The 22,312-nt window shown below is 40.7% G+C and overlaps 1 protein-coding gene across 6 annotated transcripts in view; it reads right to left on the bottom strand.

The window, feature by feature from the left end:
- The window catches only part of ZNF609 (zinc finger protein 609), a 229,953-nt gene that overhangs the window by 183,942 nt on the left and 23,699 nt on the right, over window positions 1–22,312 (bottom strand). For all 6 annotated transcript variants that reach the window (XM_067029657.1, XM_067029659.1, XM_067029658.1 and 3 more), the window contains one exon: window positions 14,616–15,489. In XM_067029657.1, the coding sequence (XP_066885758.1) occupies window positions 14,616–15,362 (747 nt within the window). In that variant the 5' untranslated portion in view covers window positions 15,363–15,489. The remainder of the gene's footprint in view (window positions 1–14,615; window positions 15,490–22,312) is intronic.

Genomic DNA, 22,312 nt, shown 5'->3' on the forward strand with positions numbered 1-22,312 from the left:
GTTCTGTAATCCCTTTCAGAGAATTTTAAAATGATTTTGTAGACATGTGTTCCCTGTTGTAGGTTTGTATGCTCTCCATTTACACAGGGAAGCACTGCCCAGTATGCCATCTAAGTTAGCTACATTCTTGGTGCTCCTCAGGGATCTATCCTGGGCCCCTTCCTTTTAGTCTCAGTCAAGGGTCACATTCTCCCTGGGTAAGTTCACCCACCTTTATGGCATCAATTACCATTTATTTGTTCACATTAGTAATTCCCATATCTTTAGATTTCCAGTTCTCTCTCACAACCTCCAGACCTTAAGGGACATTTCCACTTGGTTGTTCATTCATTTAACTCCCTTCTCCAAATTAACTACTACTCATTCTTCAGATATTTACTCAAACTTCTTCATGGATATTTTCTCTGACACTGACCCTGATATGCATGTGATTATTTGATTCAATTCTGTCTCTCCTACTAGATTTACTATTCAGTAGCCTGCAAGTTGAACTTCGGAAATGTTTCTGAAAGATGTAGAAGAATATAAGCAGGATAAATACAATGATAAGGAACCATTTCCTAAGATAAGATCAATACAAGAACATTTAAGAAAAGATAATTTTTACTAAGTGAACGCCACATTAAAATCTAAGTTTCCGGGAGTTCCCTGGTGGTCTAGTGATTAGGATTCTGTACCTTCACTTCCATTCAATCCCTGGTAGGGAACTCCTGCAAGTCCCATGGCTTGCCCAAAAAGAAAATAATAAATAAATAAATAAATAAATAAATAAAATCTAAGTTTCCTTTAAAAGTTTGTTTCTTGGGAGGTATTATTTAGGCCAAAGATATCATCTCTTGCTATCAAGTCCTAAACTACGCTGATCTCAAATTCCTACCCAAAACCATCCCTAAAGGGTGATAAACCAGCCATTTGCTATTTTTCTTGCCAGTAGCAAGTAAACAGGTGATAGCGAAAGTACTAATATTTACTTGTTGTTGTTAAAAATAAAACTAAACCATCAAAGTTTATATTTAGGCACTCATTCCGAACCCCACCATCACAAAGCCCAACTCCACTACTTCCTCACTGCCACAATCATCCAAACATACCTCTCAGGCTGCTCCCAGTTCATTTCAACAAGCTTTCACCAGCATCAAAGCTCTATGAGGGCAAGGGAATGCGAAGGATTAAAGTGGGATTTGTCTGCCTCTTTGCTCCTGCTTTTGGTTATTAGATATGAAATGGAAGATGAAATGTGACTAGGGAATAAAAACAAATGAAAAATCTGAAAATATTAGTCAAATATGAAAATGTCATTGGAGTATTATTTTCCAACTACCTTCCCAGACTTTTCTCTGCATTGAATGCCACTTCAGGTCACTAATCCAGAAGAAGCCAGAGACAGCCCTAACTAACTTGGTTTCTAAACAACAGTCAGTTTTTCCTCTGTGGGATATCTAAGGACACCTACCTGCTTAGTTCTAAAAGTGCTGATTGGAGAGTTGGAAAGTGACATTATTTTGAGCCTTTAAGTCTGCTCTATCCCATCCCTTCCCCTGCTTTGAAAAGAAGCTCCATTTCACAAAGGCTAAGGGACAAAACCCCAAAGCTTCCTAAATCAATAAGTTTAGAATTCCATTTCCGGTAGCTTTGCCCTAGCCAAACTGCTTCCCAGGGAGTGACAAACTGTACTTTTCTTCTTCCTCAGTGATGCACTGGCCTACAACCAGAAACACTTCACTTAGCTCTTCAACATGAAAACTGTCTCTCCAGTCCTATAGGCCAACTGCAATGTTCTGGCCAAGAGCTGCCACCAGCACACAGCTAGAAGCATAGCACTGGCACCAAGCCTTCAAATAAGGTATCCTATTCACAGCAGGCAAAAACCTGTAGTCAGTAGTACAGTGGTTTGCTTGATACAACCAATGCTGTGTCCAGACTGTAATGAATACCCATGGTGGAACATATAAAAATGACTACTTTTTCCTGGTTAATTACTTGCAATTGGAGAGGAGAAGAAAAGCCCCTCTCTAAATCTCCATAATGAAATATAATCCCATCTGATTAGGACTGGACCAATAACAAATGTAAAAGTGAGTATCATAAATAACAAAAAATAATTAAAACAACTACAGGATGTTAAAGAAGCATGATATAGATTCTAAGTGTAAGTCAGAAAAGGACAGAAAATGAAGAGCAGCTGAGGAGGTTACAAAAGGCACTGGGCCTAAGAAAGAGAGACTAGGCTCAAGGATATTTATGTTGGTAGGACAAGAACAGCTCTGTTCTTCAGTTTGCCTGTAGGATGGTTTTTGTTTAACTCAAGGGTAAGATATGAGGTTAGCATATACGAATGGCTTTATTTCTTCAGTGATCAAGGGAACCTAAAGAGAAGGAAATTGTGGTATTGTGAGGAACAAGAAAGTCAGAACTGGGACTTCACTGGTGGCACACTGCTTAAGAATCCACCTGCCAGTGCAGGGGACACGGGTTTGAGCCCTGGTCCAGGAAGATCCCACATGCTGCGGAGCAACTAACCCCGTGTGCCACAACTACTGAGCCTGAGCTCTAGAGCCCGTGAGCCACAACTACTGAGCCTGAGCTCTAGAGCCCGTGAGCCACAACTACTGAGCCCTCCAGCCACAACTACTGAAGCCCGCGTGCCTAGAGCCTGTGCTCTGCAACAAGAGAAGCCACCGTAATGAGAAGTCCGCACACCATGATGAAGAGTAGCCCCCGCTCGCCGCAGCTAGAGGAAGCCCGCACACAGCAATGGAGACCCAGTGCAGCCAAAAATAAATAAATAAATAAATAAATAAATAAATTTTTAAAAAGAAAAGAAAAAGTCAGAACTGAAAAGTAAATGCTACAGAAGAATAATCATTACATTGGGCTGGATTCAATCCATGGATCCGTAAATTTCCACTATAGAGAGACTCTGGACCCCAAGATCTCTTCTGTCATAAAATACTTCTGTACACTAAATAGATAACATAACCAAATCAACTTTATGTGACTGGCAAAAAAAAAAAAAAAAAAAAGAAAAGAAAAAGAAAAAACAATGTGAATGGTTTGGGCCTAGCAGTTATTCCATCCATTGAGTATACACTCCGGAGGGAGCCAGAGATGGGAGACTTGAACTGGCTGTTCACTTATCTGGTTTCCATTGCAATGTGTCTCCCCATAGTGTAATAAGCATTTTGCTAGGGTTAGGGTAATTCTAGTATTTACAAATACATATTTTTCATCAATACAGTCCTCAAACACAAGTCAGCTTTTACATGAGACCGCAACTGAAGAAATAATGGTTTGTTTCAAGGCTAAAGAAAAAATTGTTCATGTTGAATTTATGAAGCCAGTATGGCAATCTCCAACATATGTATAAGCAAAATGAAAAATGCCTTACGGCATATTTTATCTAAAACAGACACTCTACCAGATGTTTAGGAATCTGCATACTGATAGAATTAAGATCTAGTCTAATATGCTGTATATAAATGTGTAGTCACTTTGTATGATGACTTCTTCCCCACATTTGCCAATTTTTTCTCCTCCTTTGCAATGGCATATGCATACTCAAAAACCTAGAAAGATCCATTTAAGTATAGATTACTGTAAATTTTGACAGCATAGATAATACAATTATCAGTACTAAAAGCCATTTAAAATTTTATTATACGGGGACTTCACTGGCGGTCCAGTGGTTAAGACTGTGCTTCCACTGCAGGGGGCTCGGGTTCAATCCCTGGTAGGGGAACTAAGATCCCACACGCCGTGGAGTGCAGCCGAATTAAAAAAAAGAATTTATTATATGAAAATTTTAGGTTATGTGATTATAATTTTGCCCCAAACGTGACATTCCATAATGATTTTAACTATAAGTTTGCATCATATTCAAGTATGTGTTCATCTTTGATAATAATTAGCATTCTAACTATAATGAGACTTAAAATCCCAGCAGGGAAATACTTTATATTCAAAAACATTTAATTTTCTTCCTGACTTCAAAGGAATAGTATGTGTTTACCAAAAAAAAGCAAAGAAAGACAGTGAACCTCTACTACTTTTGTGAAGTGATGCTGTCTCTTCTTAAAACAGCATGTTTAATTTGAATATGTCCAGAAGAAGGCTCAGGAACAAGGTCTTTATTGGATAGCTGCATTATTTTATATTGGAGTGTCATGGATTTCTGGAAAATTAAGACCACCTATTGTCCAACATAAGCACAGAAATACATTCACAAATCAAAGAGAAAAGAAGCTGCTTTTGGACTAGCAATAAATTTAGATTATCTAAACCTGTCTTCTGCTCCCCTCTAATTTAAATAGAAAAAAATCACAAGTTGCCTATGTATGGCAAAACATATCTAGTCATAGGAATTTTGTTCAAATTTGCTTTAAAAAATCTGAAACAATAATTTTAAAATGAATCAGTAATACTGATATGGATGCTCTACTTTAAAGGCTATAACCATCAAAAATTTATTAATTAGTTCTAATTAAGGGGATAATGAGAAGTCAGATTCATTATGTCTATATTCCTAAATGACCCCAACACAATGAGCAATGAAAAAGGAAAGCTGGAGGAAGATCTTGACCACGCTGTAAAACACTTGAGGATCACATGATATCTAAAGTGCAGTGCACAGCTCCATCTGCAAATGGCAAAAAGCAAGAACAACTTTAAATGTTCCCTAGCTGAGTAACAGGGATTTCCAGAGGCTATAATGAAATCAAAGTCCTTTCCACAATGACAGTGGTTTTTAACCAAGAGGCACATTAAAAGCACCTGCTGGGGCTTCCCTGGTGGCGCAGTGGTTGAGAGTCCGCCTGCCGATGCAGGGGTCACGGGTTCGTGCCCTGGTCCGGGAAGATCCCACATGCCGCGGAGCGGCTGGGCCCGTGAGCCATGGCCGCTGAGCCTGCGCGTCCGGAGCCTGTGCTCCGCAACGGGAGAGGCCACAGCAGTGAGAGGCCCGCATACAGCAAAAAAAAAAAAAAAAAAAGCACCTGCTGAAGTTTTAAAAAAATATGTACATGCTTGGAGTCCCCAACCCTATAGATTTTACTTCAGTAGGGCACTTTTACTTTGTAGAAGCTCCAGATGAGATTCTGACATGCGCCTCCACTTGAGAAGCCTCAGCACCAAGAGACTCTTCATCCAGAATGTCTCTAACCTCATGCTACTTTCGTTGGTATATGATGAATATGTACACCTCCTTTCTACAATACTCTCTGTACCAGTCAGTGCAGAGTTAAGTATTTAATTTCTAAAGAAACGTATCAAATAGGAAATGTCAACTCTGAGCTGAGTGGGCTGGAGTACCAGTTTACAAAAAACTTTTTACAGAAAAGAGAACCCATTACTAAACAAAAACAGAGGCCAAGAGGAGACATACAGATGGCCAACAGGTACACAAGAAGATGCTCAACATCACTAATCATCAGAGAAATTCCAATCAAACCACAATGAGACAGCACCTCACACCTGTTAAAACGGCTACTAAAAAGACAAGAAATAACATGTGTTGGCAAGGTTGTGGAGAAAAAGGAGCCCTTGTGCACTGTTGGTGGGAATGTAAATTGTGCAGCCACGATAGAAAACAGTTTGGAGGTTCCTCAAAAAATTAAAAATAGAACTACCATATGATCTAGCAATTCCATTTCTGGGTATTTATCTGAAGAAAACAAAAATATTGATTTGAAAAGACATATTAAAAATAAAACCACACATGCACCCCCATGTTCACTGCAGCATTATTTACAATAGCCAAGACATGGAAAGAACCTCAATGTCCATCGATGGATAAATGGGTAAAGAAAACATGGGGGTGTGTGCGTGTGTTTGTGTGTGTGTGTGTGTGTGTATATATATATATATATATACACACACACACACACATCACAATGCAATACTATTTGACCATAAAAAGAATGAAATCTTGCCATTTGTGACTGCATGAATGGGCATTATGCTAAGTGAAATAATTCAGACAGAGAAAGATAATAGCATATGATTCCACTTATCTGTGGAATCTAAAAACAAGTAAACAAAAACCTGAGGACATGGACATAGAGAACAGATTGGTGGCTGCCTGAGGTAGGGGGTGGGGGGTGGGCGAAATGGGTGAAGGAGGTCAAAAGGTACATTTCCAGTTACAAAATGAATAAGTCATGGGGATATCACATAAAGCATAGTGACTATACTTAATAATACTGTATTGCATATTTGAAAGTAGCTAGGAAAGTAAACCTTGAAAATTCTCATCACAAGAAAAATTTTTTTGTAACAATGAGGATGTTAACTGGACTTACTAAAGTGATCATTTTGCAACATATACAAATATTATATCATTACGTTGTACACCCAAAACTAATATAATGTTATGTCAATTATACTTCAATTTTTTTAAAAAAAGGCCAAGAAAGGATTTAATGGAAAGGTTTGGCTCTATTTGCCACCAAGGCTGGAACCCCTGGTCTCAAATTTGAAAATACTCAATTAGTGTATTTTTCACAGGCACAGTCGAATTGTACTCTCCCAGTGGACAATATTTCAAGTTGAAAACTGACCACCTCCTAAAAATCTAAGAACTGCCTTTTTATTTCCTGCAGCTAGTAACAAATTCACAAAAAGAAGCATCTCAACCCTTATTCTTCTCTTGACCGTTTAGACTACCTGTAGTTCTAATCCTTTCAAAAGGCTAAAGTCTGCACTCTTCAAAGATTAATAGAGGGGAAAAAAAAACTTTCCAAACTAAAACAATCATGTTATAGCCATTTCAGTGCTTAGAAAAATAATTCAGAAGGCTGGAGTATATACCAAAGAAACTGACTTTAATGGGAAATAGCTAAGCAAGAGCCATGGTTCTTCAACATGCGATCAGCTCTACCAAAAGGAGTCCAACACACCCTTCCAAACTAACCAGTCAAACGATAAAATCCCAAACCTTAATGGTTCCAAATGCTCTGAATCAGTCTTTTCCTGGAAATCAGTAGGATTCAGAATATTAGCTATTTTAAACTCATTATTTTCCAAAACCTCTAGGGGCTTACCTCTTCCAAGTCTCTAGGGATATCCTTTCTCCTTAATTTCACAATGACCTTGCACGTCATAGCTAACAACATTGTAATATCAGCAACAGCTAACATTTACTGAGTACTTACTACACGCTAGACATGCTGCTGAGTGCTTAACTTTCTTTATCTCATCTACTCCTCAAAATAACCCTATGAGATCAGTACTACTATTCACTTCCACATTACAGATGAGAAAAGTGAGGCTTAGAAAAGTTATAAATTAAATATCTCTTTTGCTTTCAAAGTCCCAAACCCTTAGGATTGCTTCCAATTTTAGGTTCCTGTCAGTTTGTCCATAAAGAGAAAAGATATATCTGAACATCACTCAGGAAATTAAAAAAAAAAAAAAAATCATACCTACTGTCCAGAGTTACTTTTTACCCCTTCAAGTTTTTGGTGAATTTGACCTTCATTATTAAGAGGACAATGTGCTCTACAACAGTGGATCTCAAACTTTAGTGTGAATCATGATCAATGGGAGAGCTAATGGTAAAACATAAATTGCTGGGCCTTAAGCCTAGAGTTTCTGACTTGGGGGCCTGGGATGGGGCCTGATACTTGAATTTCTAACAAGTTCCCAGATGCTATGCTGATGTTGCTGGTATAGGGTTCACAGCTTTATAAGAAGGTAAAAGGAAGTAATTTCCTCACCTCAGCTGTCACCTTTCTCATGTAAAAACACTTCTCTACGGAGCACTTCCAACAAGAGAGACACTTAGGATTTAAAAACATCTCCAGGTTCTGATAGCTAAAAGACTTCTTTTTTCCCCACTTCACAAGGGCTCCAATGTCACAAATGACATTAAAGCAGTGGAAATCCAGAAAAAGGAAAATTAAGGTCAGAATGATTGTAAACTCTGCTCAAGAACCTTACCAGGCACATATTACTTCTTCAGTCTGAAAAGTGTTTCCTTCGGGTCTCCTAAGGCAAGAGAAATGCCCAAAGGAAGAAAGAAGTAGCTTACATCATAACACTAAAAACACAAGGATAGGCTCTGAAAACAAGAGAATTCTGCTCCGTAAGTAAAAAGTCACAAAATGCTATGAATCCCTATCTTTCCTTTGTCATACTATTCTCCATCTCAAAAGAGCTATTCCTCTTACTGAAGACTGACCCAAACTCTATACTTTCTTAGGTAGCTTAAATATTGACTATGTCAATGTCATCTAGGATGAACAACTTCAGAGAATAGGATTTGTTAAAAATGTCTCCTCAGCCAGCCTGGGAAGCTTCTTACTGGGGTGGGTGCTCTCAACCATGACTAAACTGTACCTAGAGAAATATATTTAAAATATTAATATGGCCTAGCACTTTCCTGATGGTAATCCTTCCAGGCCCATCCCAATGGCACAACTGGGAAATTAACTGAAGAGAAAAGCAATCTCCTCTCTGCTCTCTACTTTCAGATGCTCCTCCTCTACAGCTTTGCCATGCACAGACTCATTTCTATACCTATACACTGAGATAGAACATTCACACACACACAAATAACTCTCGGCAGGAACCAAAAATCAAAGCCTAACCCCAAAGTTTTTAAGTGAGCAAGTCCAATTTCCTTCTTTGTAGCCCTTGACACATGCTGGCTGGGAGCCGTCTGGATTTTTTTCTGCCTTGTTCCTGCACCAGAAGGCTCTGCACTGCAGGTCAGGGGATGATAAGGAAATGAACAGTGTAATTTCCAAGGCCTCTGAACACAGCCCTGTCAGCAGCTCTGGAGGCGGGTTACTCAAGCATGGCCTGAAGAGTGAAAACCACAGAGAGGAGGGCTCAGACAGCCAGCAGTGGCAGGATCTCAGCTGTGCATGTTACTGCCACCTCCAGCCTGAAAGCCCAAGCCCTGCTGCCTCCCTGGATGAGCTCTGTTGGTACAAGCTCTTGTACCCAAATGGCAAAAATACAAGTTCACGCTGGGGGAGGAAGATTAAGGACTAGGACTTAGATTTTCCATGCACTCTTGTGCAGAAACAAAAACATTTAGTGCTCTTCCAGCATACATGAGATTGCACCTGCTGGCAAACCCACAGTAATATCTATCCAACATACTCAACCCCATACCAGGGATATGGCCAAAAAGGAAGCTCAATTCATATGAAATCTGAAATTCAACAGGCCACTTCAATATCCTTTGAAGCCAATTTCTGGTTTCTACCTCATCAAACCCCACTATAAATATCAGGGCCTTTAGAACACATCACCAGCATGCAAGCTTCCCAATCCAGGTTTGGAACTTCTGAGAACAGTGCTGCAAGTCTTAGCCAACATGCTTATCTATTAATACTGGGCTTCCGGTATAGGTGGAATGTTGTTATATTTCAGCCCGTTATTGCCTACAGCAAACTGAGACATATTTCATCTCAAATCGTGTTATTCTTCTTTTCTAATATTTACTAAATGCTCCATATGTGCCAAACACCATTCTAAGTGTTTTATATGAATTAACTAATTGAATTTCACAAAAATCCTATTAAGGAACTATTGTTTCCTCATTTTGCAGATGAGAAAACTGAGGTAGCTCAGTTAGGTAATTTGTTCAATATCACTCAGTTAGTAAGTGTCAAAGCTGGGATACAAACCCCAGTAGTCTGGCTCCAGAGTTTATACTCTTAACCACTAAGTTATGTGTAAGAGCTCATGTGTAGTTTAAGTTTACAAGACTGGTGTTTTAGGTTGGAAGTGGCTCCCAATGCCCAACTTATGAAGTGTCCACCTTTAATGATGGTTAAAGGAAATTCACAAACATTAAAGTATATAGCAATTATCTGGAGAATCTTCTGGAAGTACATATTTCTGGGCCCCTACCCCTAAAATTTATTTAGCAGATCTGGGGTAAGGTCCAAGACTCTGCATTTCTGACATTCAGATGATATGATGCACATGGTTTATGATGCACATGGTTTTATGGACCACAATTTCAGGAACTCTGCTCTAGATGGTAAACTGTAAGCAAAGAGCAGCAACCATCTCTGTTCTGTTCACCAGTGTACACCCAATACTAAGCACAATACCTGGAATGTAAAATGCACTCAATTAATATACAGAATGAATGAAAAATGATAATGGTATCTAACAGTATCATCTCTTTACAAAACAGTTAATATCCACAATACATTTATGGTCTGCCTATTAGTGATATATCCAAGAAGCACAAGGGCAGGTTTTTGTTTGTTCATACCTGCAACTGCCAAATAAAGAGGGAACTGGCAATGCCTCAGTGATTACAATAAAAATTTGACTGAATGCAATACTCCAGAACACACACAAACACACACTCTCAAGAAGTCAAACTCAAAGTAGCAGTTTAAAAAGTAACTTTCTGTCTGTATGTATAACAGGGGAGGTTCAGCCCCAGCTATAAATGGTTGTTCTTTGTAAACATCATCACCTTACCAAAGAAAGTGAAACTCAAAGATCCTTTGTTTACTGAGTGCCTACAATATTTAAATCGGTATAGAAAACAAATGAAAGCAGTCTTAAGAGCACCTAGGCATTTACATCCAATGTTTCTGAGGTAGTCTTTAAAGTGGGAAAATAGAATCCTTCATAACAATGAAGGATTTGTTAAGAATCCCAGAGTAACAATATGCCAGAAGAACTTGGTAAACAAAAACCTGGCTTTGCCACTGACTACCTGTGAGAGTCTAGGTAAGTCACATGACCTCCCTGGTCTCAGTTCCCTCTTCTATAAAGTGAGGAGATTGGACAAGATAATCTTTCTCAGGGCCCTCCTTGAATTACAACACCCGGATGGAAAACAGAGCTGCTGAAGAAAAAATAAATTAAGCTCAGACTTCATTGTAGTTAGAGAGTGCATCTCTGTCCCACATAAATATCAACTTCTTTTAATTTTTTCCAAGAAGGAAAATGCTTGAGGGCATTTGGCTTCAGGAAGCAAGGCTAACTGCTATTTCATCACTAGCTGAGAAAGAACAGCTTGTGAAGGAGGAAGGTGTTAAAAGAGAAAGCCCTGGATCAGAAGGAATAAAAGAGACCTGACCTTGGTTGAGCAATGAGGGATTGCAACATGAGAGAAATGAGATGGAAGGCATAAACTAGGGCAAGAAAACAAAATCAAGGGCAAAGGAAGATGCTCTTAGAACACAGGATATGATAGCAAACATGATCGGAAGGGGAAAGAGCAGAAAGCACACCTTAGTTTTGTCTCCTAAACTAATGGGGGAAGTGGTAAATATGTGTACGCAGCATTCTGAGAGCAGCAGAAGCTGAGACACAAACATGGGGAAAGCACAGTGCGGTGTTTCTACCTTCCAAGATCAAAAGCAGCAGCTGAGGAGACAAAGAGAGCTTCTGGCTGCAAACTTCTAGATCCTTTAGCCACTAGAGCTTTACTTTATACGATCTGGGAAAAAAAATGAGTCTCACCTTAAACTCCTGGTTTAAGCCTTAACTCAGAGTCAACACAGATAGATCACTGCCTTCTGTGGTTTGTAAATTCTTTTTTCTTGCCTGTCAGAGTGGTAACATGAGCACTAAGCTGGAGACATTCAGAAAGGCAACCTCCCTCATCCTACCTCCCCTTCCATCCCTAACTCAACAACCTATCAATCAAACCAAAGACAAGGAACAGACAGGAGCTGGAAGGCTCTGTCTTGTTTATTCCTCAACATTCCCTCCCCCATCTCTTCAGCTGGCAGGAAGTATGAGGCAGGAGTGTTCCATGACAATTCAGGGCAGCACTAGTTGCTAAGAGCCATCTCTGGTCTCTCCTAGAACTCTGGGAAACAGCACAGTGAGCCCTGCCAGAGAGAGGTGTGGTTGAGCAAAAGTGGGATCCCATGAAGGGAAACCCACATTCTTGGCTGATTGAAATTTGCTCAGCCATAGACTGAGATACCTACCTTGATGAGAGAGGAGGTCCTGAGCTAGAGAATTAGAATATTCAAATCTCCCTCATTAGCTAGTTGTAGACATGTGACAATTCTGTCCTACACCACAAACTCCACTTGTCTTCTCTGTTGTTTCCAAGGGGTTACAGGAGTGGGTATGGGTAAGGAGACTCCAGCTAAGATACTTTCCAAATTTTATGAGTTCTCCCTCTTCATGACAGCTTCCAGCTCAGAGTATGTAATTCCTAGATTATATCAAAACATCTGTTTTCTTGTTTTGGTTCTGTTGGTTGTCCCCCACATGGAAGAAACATTCCAAACCAGTTAAGCCATAGGCAAGCCCATATCTCAGAGAGAAAAATCTTAAGGAAGCTTTCAAAGACTTAGCTTATGAGTTATGCTATTAATCATCAAACATCGACTCAAACACCTCTTATGCCCAACACCCTGGGATCCTTGTTTCTCAAAAGCTGCTCCACTCCGAGATTCCTAGCCTGCGTTCCCTTTTGCATCTTTCCCTCCTCCCATTCCAGAAACGCCCTCTCTCTGCACAGTGTTTTCATCTCCTAGCAACTTCCAAATATTTATTTACATAATTATTTATTTCAATGGTCAAATGCTTTAGAATGGCACCCCACAAAACCAGACTGTTCAAGAGGGTTGAGGGAACAAGGAAAAGAACTGAGAAAGCAGGTTCTTGCTTAGAGTAACATCAAACTGCACAGCAAATTTCCTCTTCTAAGAGTATTTCTCAGTAATTTTATCTCCAAAAACAGAAGCACAGTCTCTTTCCCTTTTCTCTCTCATTCCACTGCCCCATTCTCAGTCTTTTTGGGTGACAAGGCATATTTAACACAGCTATATTATTAAGAAGCAAACCTCCCTGGCACCAAGGTGTATTCTTAGCTGAATATACTGCATCTTTCAGCCCAATTATAATCTGAAGGGCAGCCACCCAACCAGTCCCTGAACCTGTAAGAAGAAAAAGGGTTCCACTGCTTCTCTGTTGGAGACTCTCAAGGACATTTAGACTTAAATTCAATATGAAGATAGCATCATTAATCCTTTCATCCACAGACCACTACTGGGCTTAGAAGATTGCAACATGAGTCAAGAGTTCTAAACAGAAAGGAAACTGAAGGCCACCCTCAGAAGTGGCCACTTTTCAGCACAGGAAGAACAAAGATTATGAACATGTATATACGGCAAGAGTTTACCGGAGCCAGATGTAGGCAACAGTCTAATGGGCCTGGAACAGAAGCAAGAACTCCTGGTACTCCTAGGCCTCTTTAAAACAGTATTATCCATCTGCAACCCAGAGAAAATGGTAAATCACAGCCAGCACAGGATGCACCATGCCAGTAAACAGCTGGAACTTGACTCTGCTGAGGTAGCATCTGCCACCTAAACATAGGCAGACTCTCTGGCAGCTGCCACTGGTAAAAGGGAATAAACCATTGTGTTATTAGTGGAAGAAAATTCACAGCCCTGTTACCAGGGAAGTCCAGATGTTGCTAAGAGTTACAGATGTGCCAGAGGCAAGGACCAAAACACCTACAGCAAAGAAAGCGCAACCTAGCATTGAGAGGACACCACCACCCAAACATACACATCCTGCCTCTATTAACACTTACATACGGAAAGAAGCATTCCCTGCTGCAGCTGATGCAATTACAGAGAAATCAATTTATACTGCATCTGCTGGGATCAGCTGAAAGCACAGGGTAGGCAGAACACAGAGTGGAAAATCAAGAGCCAGTGAACAGCACATTACCAGGCCAGCCGCTTTGCAAGAAATTGTAAGCTGCAGAAGTTTAAGGCAGCCTGAGCTGACCCTAGATTCACACCCACTCTGGTCTAGCCCTGCAAACTCCATTTACTGAGACATGAACTAAGATCATCTTCCCAACGGAGGAGAACTCCTTGTGGGGATGCAGGCACCTGTCCTTCCAAGTCAAGCAGAAAGCAAGGTATCATTACAACATTTGGCAGCTATTAAACCACCAGGAGACCTTGATTCCCAATAGTTGAGAGAGATACCCAGCCAAGAACTATACTTTAGTGGCCAAAGAATCTCTTTCAAGGCCAAACTTTCATAGCCACTACACTAATCCCTAAGACCTGATAAGTACCTCAGTACCTCCTGCTCCACTGTTTACCTGCCCCAAACTGTGACCTTTTGCTCTCTGGCAGTCACTAATAGAACACTTGGTAGATATCATGTAATGAAACTTACTTAACCCTTTTCTCTTCCAGAGACCCAGCAGCACCATTTATCCCATTAAAAACAGCACTCAATTGAAAGCCTATTAAGTTTATCAACTTGTTAAGTTTATCAATGACTCTAAGGATGAAATGGCAGTCAAGCTGGGAACCATATAAAGGTTGATGCCAGCTTCTAGTAACAAGTATCTGAGGTGGGACAAGGACAAGGCTGGAGGTTCTTGACTTACGGAAAATTCATTCTACCAAGCAGCTACCCCCAACAACAGATACTCTTCTCCAAAATGTCCAGGCCTGCTGTTAATGAATCTGTAGGGAATCCCCTAATTTGGAACAAAACCACATTATCATTACCAGCTGCTCTGACCTTGTAATTGGTCATTACCCACAAACTAATGAGGCTCCCACAGAGTGCACATAGCATTTGGCGGTTAGTCCAAGGCAGTTCTGACTGGCAGTGGGCAGCCAGATCTGGCCACCTCTTACCTTTTCAGACTTGACTTTCTTTAGCGGGCGACACTCATTCTCCCCTTCCTCTGGCTCCGGTTTAGCTCCCAAAGGGTTGAGCGCTGCCCCAGGCTCAATAGCTATACTCCCAAGTGGCTCCACAGCTCCTGGATCCACCCCTGTGCTTCCATCATACTGACCACCACGTCCTCCCAAGGGAACTGGCTGGAGGACCCCAGGATCCTTTTCTGAACAAGTCCCCACTCCTTCGCTTCTCTCCTTCTTGCTCTTAGATGAGCTGTTCTCCTTCTCCTTTTTGGAGCCGGCTACACTGCGGGATGCCTTAGCCGCCTTCTCTGAGCCCTTGGGAGCAATAGCAGCAACCAGGCTTCCTGCATTGGCACCATCTCCTGAGCGTCCCTGCACCTCTTTCTTGCTAGCTGCCCCCTCACTTGGAGTGAACAGGGACGTCCCTGGAGTGGGTTTGCTAGTGTCTTTGCCACTCTTATTCCTTTTAGATTTTGATTTGCCTTCCTTCCCTTGAGGACCTGGCACTGGGGTCACAAACTTGATGTTGTCTGGTAGTGTAGCCACAGCATTGGGAGCTGGTATCCCCACCTCCTTTGAGCCTGACATTTCCAGTTTCTGCTGGTCCTTTTCCAGATCGGCGTCCAGGTCAATGATGAGATTCCCTACTCCAATGTCCCATTCATCCCCACTGTCGTATGTCTCAACCGGGTTTGCATCCACTCCTTTCCCTCCGGAGGCTCCACTGCTCAAGGACATCTTAGAGTCAACGTCCCACCTCAAGATTCAAGGCTCTTCCTTGCCCCCAGCTTTCCTATTTTCAGCTTCAGCTATGTTCTCAGACCTGCCACATTGGTCAGTATATGCCCAGTGGACAACATCATTGCTGGAAAAAGAAAATTTAAAGAGCTGTTAAAGGAAACAATACAGGCAAAGAGGCTGAAATAAACTCCCACAAAAAACAGACCCTTCCTAGGTGGCTATCACATCACAATAGACAAGACAAACAGGTTCAGTTGTATTTCTAACCAAGTCACACTGGACCAAGGGAAAAGCTAATTCCCATTCCATCTCCCCAGGGGAGAGTACAATGTTTTCAATTGCCCGGAAATTCAGCGGTAAGTCTTAACTAGGAATCCTCTAGAGTTAGTTTCCCATTCCCAAGAGACTTATTTCTACTACCACTGCCAGGTGGCAATCCTCCCTCAATCAGTACAGGCCCTGGCACATCCTCTAGCACAACTTTACTCATACCTCTTTTCTCCTTGCTTCTTCTTGAACTATCAGGGATTCAGAACATAGTCTAGCAAAGGCTAAATCCCTCTACTAACAGGGCCTGTCCCTACTAAAAATAATATAGATTCCTTGTCATTCTACTGCTGGGGGGGGGGTGTCTAATTGTGGGTAAGTAAAAGAGAAAAGCAAACAGAACTGGAGAAAAATACAATATCAGGATAGGGACAAAACCTGCAATTAGAGGAGACAATCCTCAGAGAGGACTTAACCAATCAGCTTCAGTTCAGTAAAGCCAGCCTTATTAAACTCCAGGTTTCAAATTATGTCTAAATAGCAGAATTCAACGTAGTCTTTCTCACTGCCCACTAAAATACCCAGGAAGACACACACACACACACACACACACACACACACACACATACACAGAAAAAATGTTACCGTATCAATAACTGAACAGTACTAAAAAACCTCATGCTAGAATGTGGGAGAAGTCTCTACATTCTAATAGTATAAGACTGATGGCACTATATTGATAAATACCAGGGCCTCACCACATGGAACAGAGATAGCTAAAAAAGGGGGTGGTGTGGGATGGGTGGTAAAAAAGGCAATTTATACCTCTCCTTGGGGAGTGTACCATCTAGAAAACCTGGCAGCCAACATACACCATCCAGCTATTACTTTATGATGAAGCCAAAGATTTCTGTTCTTGCTCACTCCCCTGTTTACCATCTTTCTATATGCAAATAGAAAATAACTCTCATAAGATGACAGAGCAGAAAGGGTAAAACAGAGGTGGCACAATGAATACCTACAAAGTAAATATCTAACAGGTAAATTCTATAGATATCTCTTAACAGAGATAAGACACATTGTACTTTTCCACCTGCTCTCTCAAGGCAGTGTCAAAGAACCAGGGTGCAGTTCAAGAGAAGATGTCACCTAGGAGAGCAGAGCTATACCAAGTGAATGCTTGATGGCAACTGGGATGTAAGAGAGAAAGGAGTGCACATTAATCTGCCATTTAGCCACAGATCTGAGAAGAAAATACATCCTTTACCCAAGTAGAGAGCTTAGTGCCAACAATCACCAACCATTGCTGACACTGAGTTCACATAGATCTTACTTCATAAAACGATGAGCAAAAACTGTGTGTGTGGCAAAACATGACATAAGAACTATGGGGCATCCCTGGTGGCACAGTGGTTAAGAATCCACCTGCCAATGCATGGGACATGGATTCGAGCCCTGGTCCGGGAAGATCCTACATGCCGCGGAGCAACTAAGCCCATACGCCACAACTACTGAGCCTGTGCTCTAGAACCTGCGAGCCACAATTACTGAGCCAACGTGCCACAACTACTGAAGACTGCACACCTAGAGCCCGTGCTTGGCAACAAGAGAAGCCACCGCGATGAGAAGCCTGCGCACTGCAATGAGTAGCCCCTGCTCACCACAACTAGAGGGAGCCCGCGTGCAGCAACAAAGACCCAATGCAGCCATAAATAAATAATTTTTTTTTTTTAATAAATAAATTTTTTAAAAAAAGAACTATGAAAAAATGCCACCCACAAGGTAAAGGCAAAATAATCTCTGAAAAAATTAAAGAAATGATACCTCTGATAATGATCTAGAATTCTGAAGAAATTTTTAGTAAAATGTTTGGAATTCTCTATACTATACACTAATTCATTCAAAAAAATGTGTATTATTTGCCTACTACGTACCAGGCACTAAACTAGGTGCTGGGAATACAGTAGCAAAAGAGAGTGTAAAAGGCAGTGGAACATGATACTGAAAATAATTCTATTATGAGGGGCAAAGGCATTTCTAGAAATGGGAATGCCAACTGAATCTGCACTACAAAGGATTATTAAAGCATAGTTCTTCCCAACATCATAATTTGTCACCTCTGCAATCTCTGCAATTGTGGTGAGGCTTACAGCATAACCCACATTCATCTAACACTTACCCACTTTCCTCTTGAGCTGCACTATCATCAGTATGTAATGTAACCAGTAGAGCAATCCCATGTTTGTTTACTCAATAAAACTTTCAAAAGACCTTCCTCCAAAAAACAAATAAACAAAAACTCTTCCTCTAGAAAATAGGATGGTAATGGAAGAGAGACTCTGGAAAGGTATATAAAGGGAAGAATATAAAGTACATAAAAGTGTTTGTGCTCACTGAGAGCTTCTGACAGTTCTGTACTGGCTGACCTGTCATATGGAGCAGGATAAACAAATGACAGTAAAGAAGACACAGCATTAATAAGATACTAGGCTGAAATGAAAAGATATGAACTTAGACAAAAGAATCTGATTTTTTTTTAAAAAGGAAGATGCAAGGAAATGAAAAATGCAATTAAAATTCATACAGAAATCAAAAAAGCACAGAACTAAAACTGTGGAAAATGAATCTGTAAATTATAAGAAAACTTGAGATACTGTTCCAGAAGGCAAAGGAAAAGGACAGCAAAAAGAAAACAATGAGGGAAATTGAAAGACAGAGAAAGTATTTAATAATACTCAAAGCAAAACTGAAGAGACTAGAACAAATGGGAGAAAAGCAACCCATCAAGGCATAATATATGAATAACACCTTGAGCTGAAAAACATCCTGAAAAAGTTCACTACCTTTTCAGCAAAATCAATTTTTAAAAAAGCCAAACTTGCAGACATCCTAACAAAATTTTTGATTACAAAGGACAAAACTTAGGCCAACCTCAGACTGCTCTGCAATATTTAATCTTAAAAGAGAATGAAAAATCTACAAAGAATTTTGAAGAGAAAGGTTATTTTTCAAGAGTCACTGAGTCAAGTTGTTTGTCACGTGTAAAAACAACAGATTTTCAGTTATGTAAGAACATATATATATATCCACCTTGTTAAAAACTATCTGAAGCATTAAAATCAGTTCAGTGTAGCATAAAGTTGAATAATTCTTGTAAACAGAAATACCAAATGATTTTTGTAATCTTAAGAGTAAACTCAGTGCAGATATTCCTGGAAAAGATATGAGGCAAAATCAATGCTTGTAATAATGCTGAACCTAGAACGTTCAGCCTTAACATCAGGAAGGAAAGACACTTCCTCAAATTCCTTTTGTCCCAATTCCATATGTCATGGCAAATGGCTTTTGTTTTTTCTAGTAAGCAAGAAATATTGCTGTTAACATGTTTTTTATTTTTATTATTATTATTTTTTTATTTTTTGCGTTACACAGGCCTCTCACCGCTGTGGCCTCTCGCATTGCGGAGCACAGGCTCTGGACGCGCAGGCTCAGTGGCCACGGCTCACGGGCCCAGCCGCTCTGCGGCATGTGGGATCTTCCTGGACCGGGGCGGGAACCCGTGTCCCCTGCATTGGCAGGCAGATTCTCAACCACTGCGCCACCAGGGAAGCCCAACAAGTTTTTTAAATTGTGCTTCTTCTAAAAGAGAGCTGGAGATGAAAAGAACATCTGATGGTCTGTGCTCATTTTCAAGTTCCACATCTTAAGTGAGATATTCATTAAGTGGAGGGATATCCTAGACTATAGTAAAACACCAAAAAGCCATTTCATAAGAGGAAAGATCTTAGAAACTGGTATTCTTTAATCTGGAAAGGAGTTAGCTGAAGGGAGATAGGCTGGTTAGCTTCAAATATATGATGGTTGCAATGTGGAAGAGAGAAACTTATTCTGTGATGCTGAGGGTATAAAATGGACCAGTGAGTAGAAGTTACAGAAAGACAGATGTTTAACTCAGGAAAAAATGTAATACTCTGGAATTCCCAACAATGACCCACAATGCTTAATGAAGTCATATCTTTATCACTGAAAGTAGTGACCAGAAAAACCATAATCACCTGTCAAGCAAATTACAGAATTCTTCTATGTGTGATAGGGAGTAGTCTGGACATGCCCAGGGCCTTTCTCAAATCTGAAATTCCATTAATGTACCTATCAAAAAGTGCGTTCCCTGGGCTTCCCTGGTGGTGCAGCAGTTAAGAATCCACCTGCCAACGTTCAAGCCCTGGTCCGGGAAGATCCCACATGCCACAATTACCGAGCCTACGCTCTACAGCCCGTGAGCCGCAACTACTGAGGCCGCGCACCTAGAGCCCACGCTCCACAACAGGAGAAGCCACCGCAATGAGAAGCCTACACACCGCAACGAAGAGTAGCCCCTGCTCGCTGCAACTGGAGAAGGCCCGCGTGCAGCAACGAAGCCCCAATGCAGCCAAAAATAAAAATAAATTTATTTATTTATTTTTTTTAAGTGCTTTCCCTACTAGAAAACTACCCAGAATTTCTGAATGACCAGGATGCAAACAAACAAAACATATCCCGAGGACTGATATTTAGTGGTCCTGATGTTCTATAGAAAGCCACTGTCCTCTAATTTCTGAGTGAGTTAAGTAAGTACCACTTTTCAACCAGGTGACTTCTCAGAAATTCAGTTTACCAAACCCAGCAGGTTTCATAGTAACTTTGGTGGTACCTTTCCAAAGATATACTGAAAAATTGCCAAGGATTCTTTAATCAGCCTGGCTACAGCAGCCAGACCACTTTCCATCTGCTCCCTACCACATCCCTGGCTTTATACAGCTAATAATCAAACTCTCTGACAGGTCACCGCAGAGATGTTTAACCCCAGGAGGTAGGGTAACTAACATGGTATCTGGAAATGAAAAGCACTGACCTCTTGCTTCCATGGCAGATAAAGTGCAGATATCAGGAGAACCAATACCTTACAGAGACCACAAAGTACTTTCAACTTGCAAGAGCTTCTGGATATATTTTCTTCTCTCTTCTCCTTCTAACTGTACTACACTTCACTATTTAGGACTATGATTCACCAAACTCTGGAATTACTTGCCAGTGCCATTTGTGCTTTGTTCTGCACCTGATCACTGAGAACTCTTCTCTGTGTGGATATAGCTAAGGGACCAAGAGAGGCCATGACAATTACTCCTCATACCCTGTATCTATAACAATGAAAGTTCAAATTCCAGTTTCCTCTCTGGAACCCAACTCCATCTCTCAGACTCCCAGCCCACAGACTGGTTTGTAATCACACATTTCAGGTCATTAATTGCTTTTTATTAGGGCATATGCCACAAATCACACCACTTCCCTACCTCAGTAATGAGCAAGGCCTCTCTTCCAGACTAAGAATGAGAAAAAGAGTCTTCATGCGAGGTCTCTGCCCCTGCCCAGAGGACATAAGCAACAACTGACCCTACTTATGTCCAAACACAGTATGAAGAAGAATACTTCTCCTTCTGCCCAGATAGAGCTCTGTATCCATCCTAGAGGGCATCAAAGAGAAAGGATCTCTTTAACTGCCAATTACTTACACCCAATCTGGTCTAAGTAGCAGACTGTCCAATGCTCTCCCAGTGTAAATTTATCTGTCCTCCCCTCTTGTTACAGTTTTTGGATCAATCTTCTTACAGGCTTTGGTCTAAGCAAGTGACAGTTGTGTTTGAGTGAGTATATTCTGTTTGCGACCACACAGGTCACACACATTTGGATGTGCGGGTGATCTGTCTGGCTAGCTAGTTCTCACCAAAAGCTATATGGAGAAAGAAAAATATGCTACACTCAATTCTAGGAAGGCAGCATGGTGTAGAACACAGATAACTGAGCTCAGAATCAAGAGATGTGATTTCTGGACTCAGATTTCCAATGACCCTAGCCAGGATGTTAGCCAAGTTGCTTCATTAAATGTTAATTTTCTTATTATAAAATGGAGGGAGAAACCATCATGGTTCTAAGCATATTATGAGGATCCAAATCTGAAAAATATGACAACTCAAAAGTATAAAATGACCCAAATGTTCTCATAATGTTCTAGGGTCTCAACTTAAAGAGGCCTGCTTCATGGTTATACACTGTATAGAGATCTAAAGTATTTTAAAAATAAAGGAAAAATAAATATTTTAAAAAATTTCACAAATTAAATTACAGGTAGTACTGATATCCATTTGAGTTCTATGAAAGAAAATGGCAATCCTTTCTTCTTTCAATTACTCAGTGGTTTTCACTTACTCTGGTTTTCCATTTAGGCTACTCCTACCTTCAGATGTGGCTCATAAAATCCTACACTATAGTGACTGACAAAAAGACTCCATCTTGCTTCAAAAATCCCTTAGGGCCAAGGTACCAAACTCAAAGCTCATGGTTTTAACATCTGGACTATCTCTTTTGCCAACTGTTCCAGTCCAGTAGGTTGTTGACCCCCCTGACAGGCCTTCAAAACTAAATTGTGTGAGGTTCACAGGGTTTGATGCCCCAGGGAATTGTCAATAAAGCAGTGGGATAAAACAAAGTTGAGAGAAAACCAAACTATACCATCTTCCCTGAATTCCAGATGCTACTCTGAAATCACATGCTCAGCCAGCCTCAGGTGAGGCTAGTACAACATGTAAACCATCCGTGGTGACCCTGAGCTTACCCAGCTGGAAGAACAGGCATCTCCCTCTCCA

This window comes from Kogia breviceps, chromosome 3 (genome assembly GCF_026419965.1).
Source record: "Kogia breviceps isolate mKogBre1 chromosome 3, mKogBre1 haplotype 1, whole genome shotgun sequence".
NCBI classification, from domain to species: Eukaryota; Metazoa; Chordata; class Mammalia; order Artiodactyla; family Physeteridae; genus Kogia; species Kogia breviceps.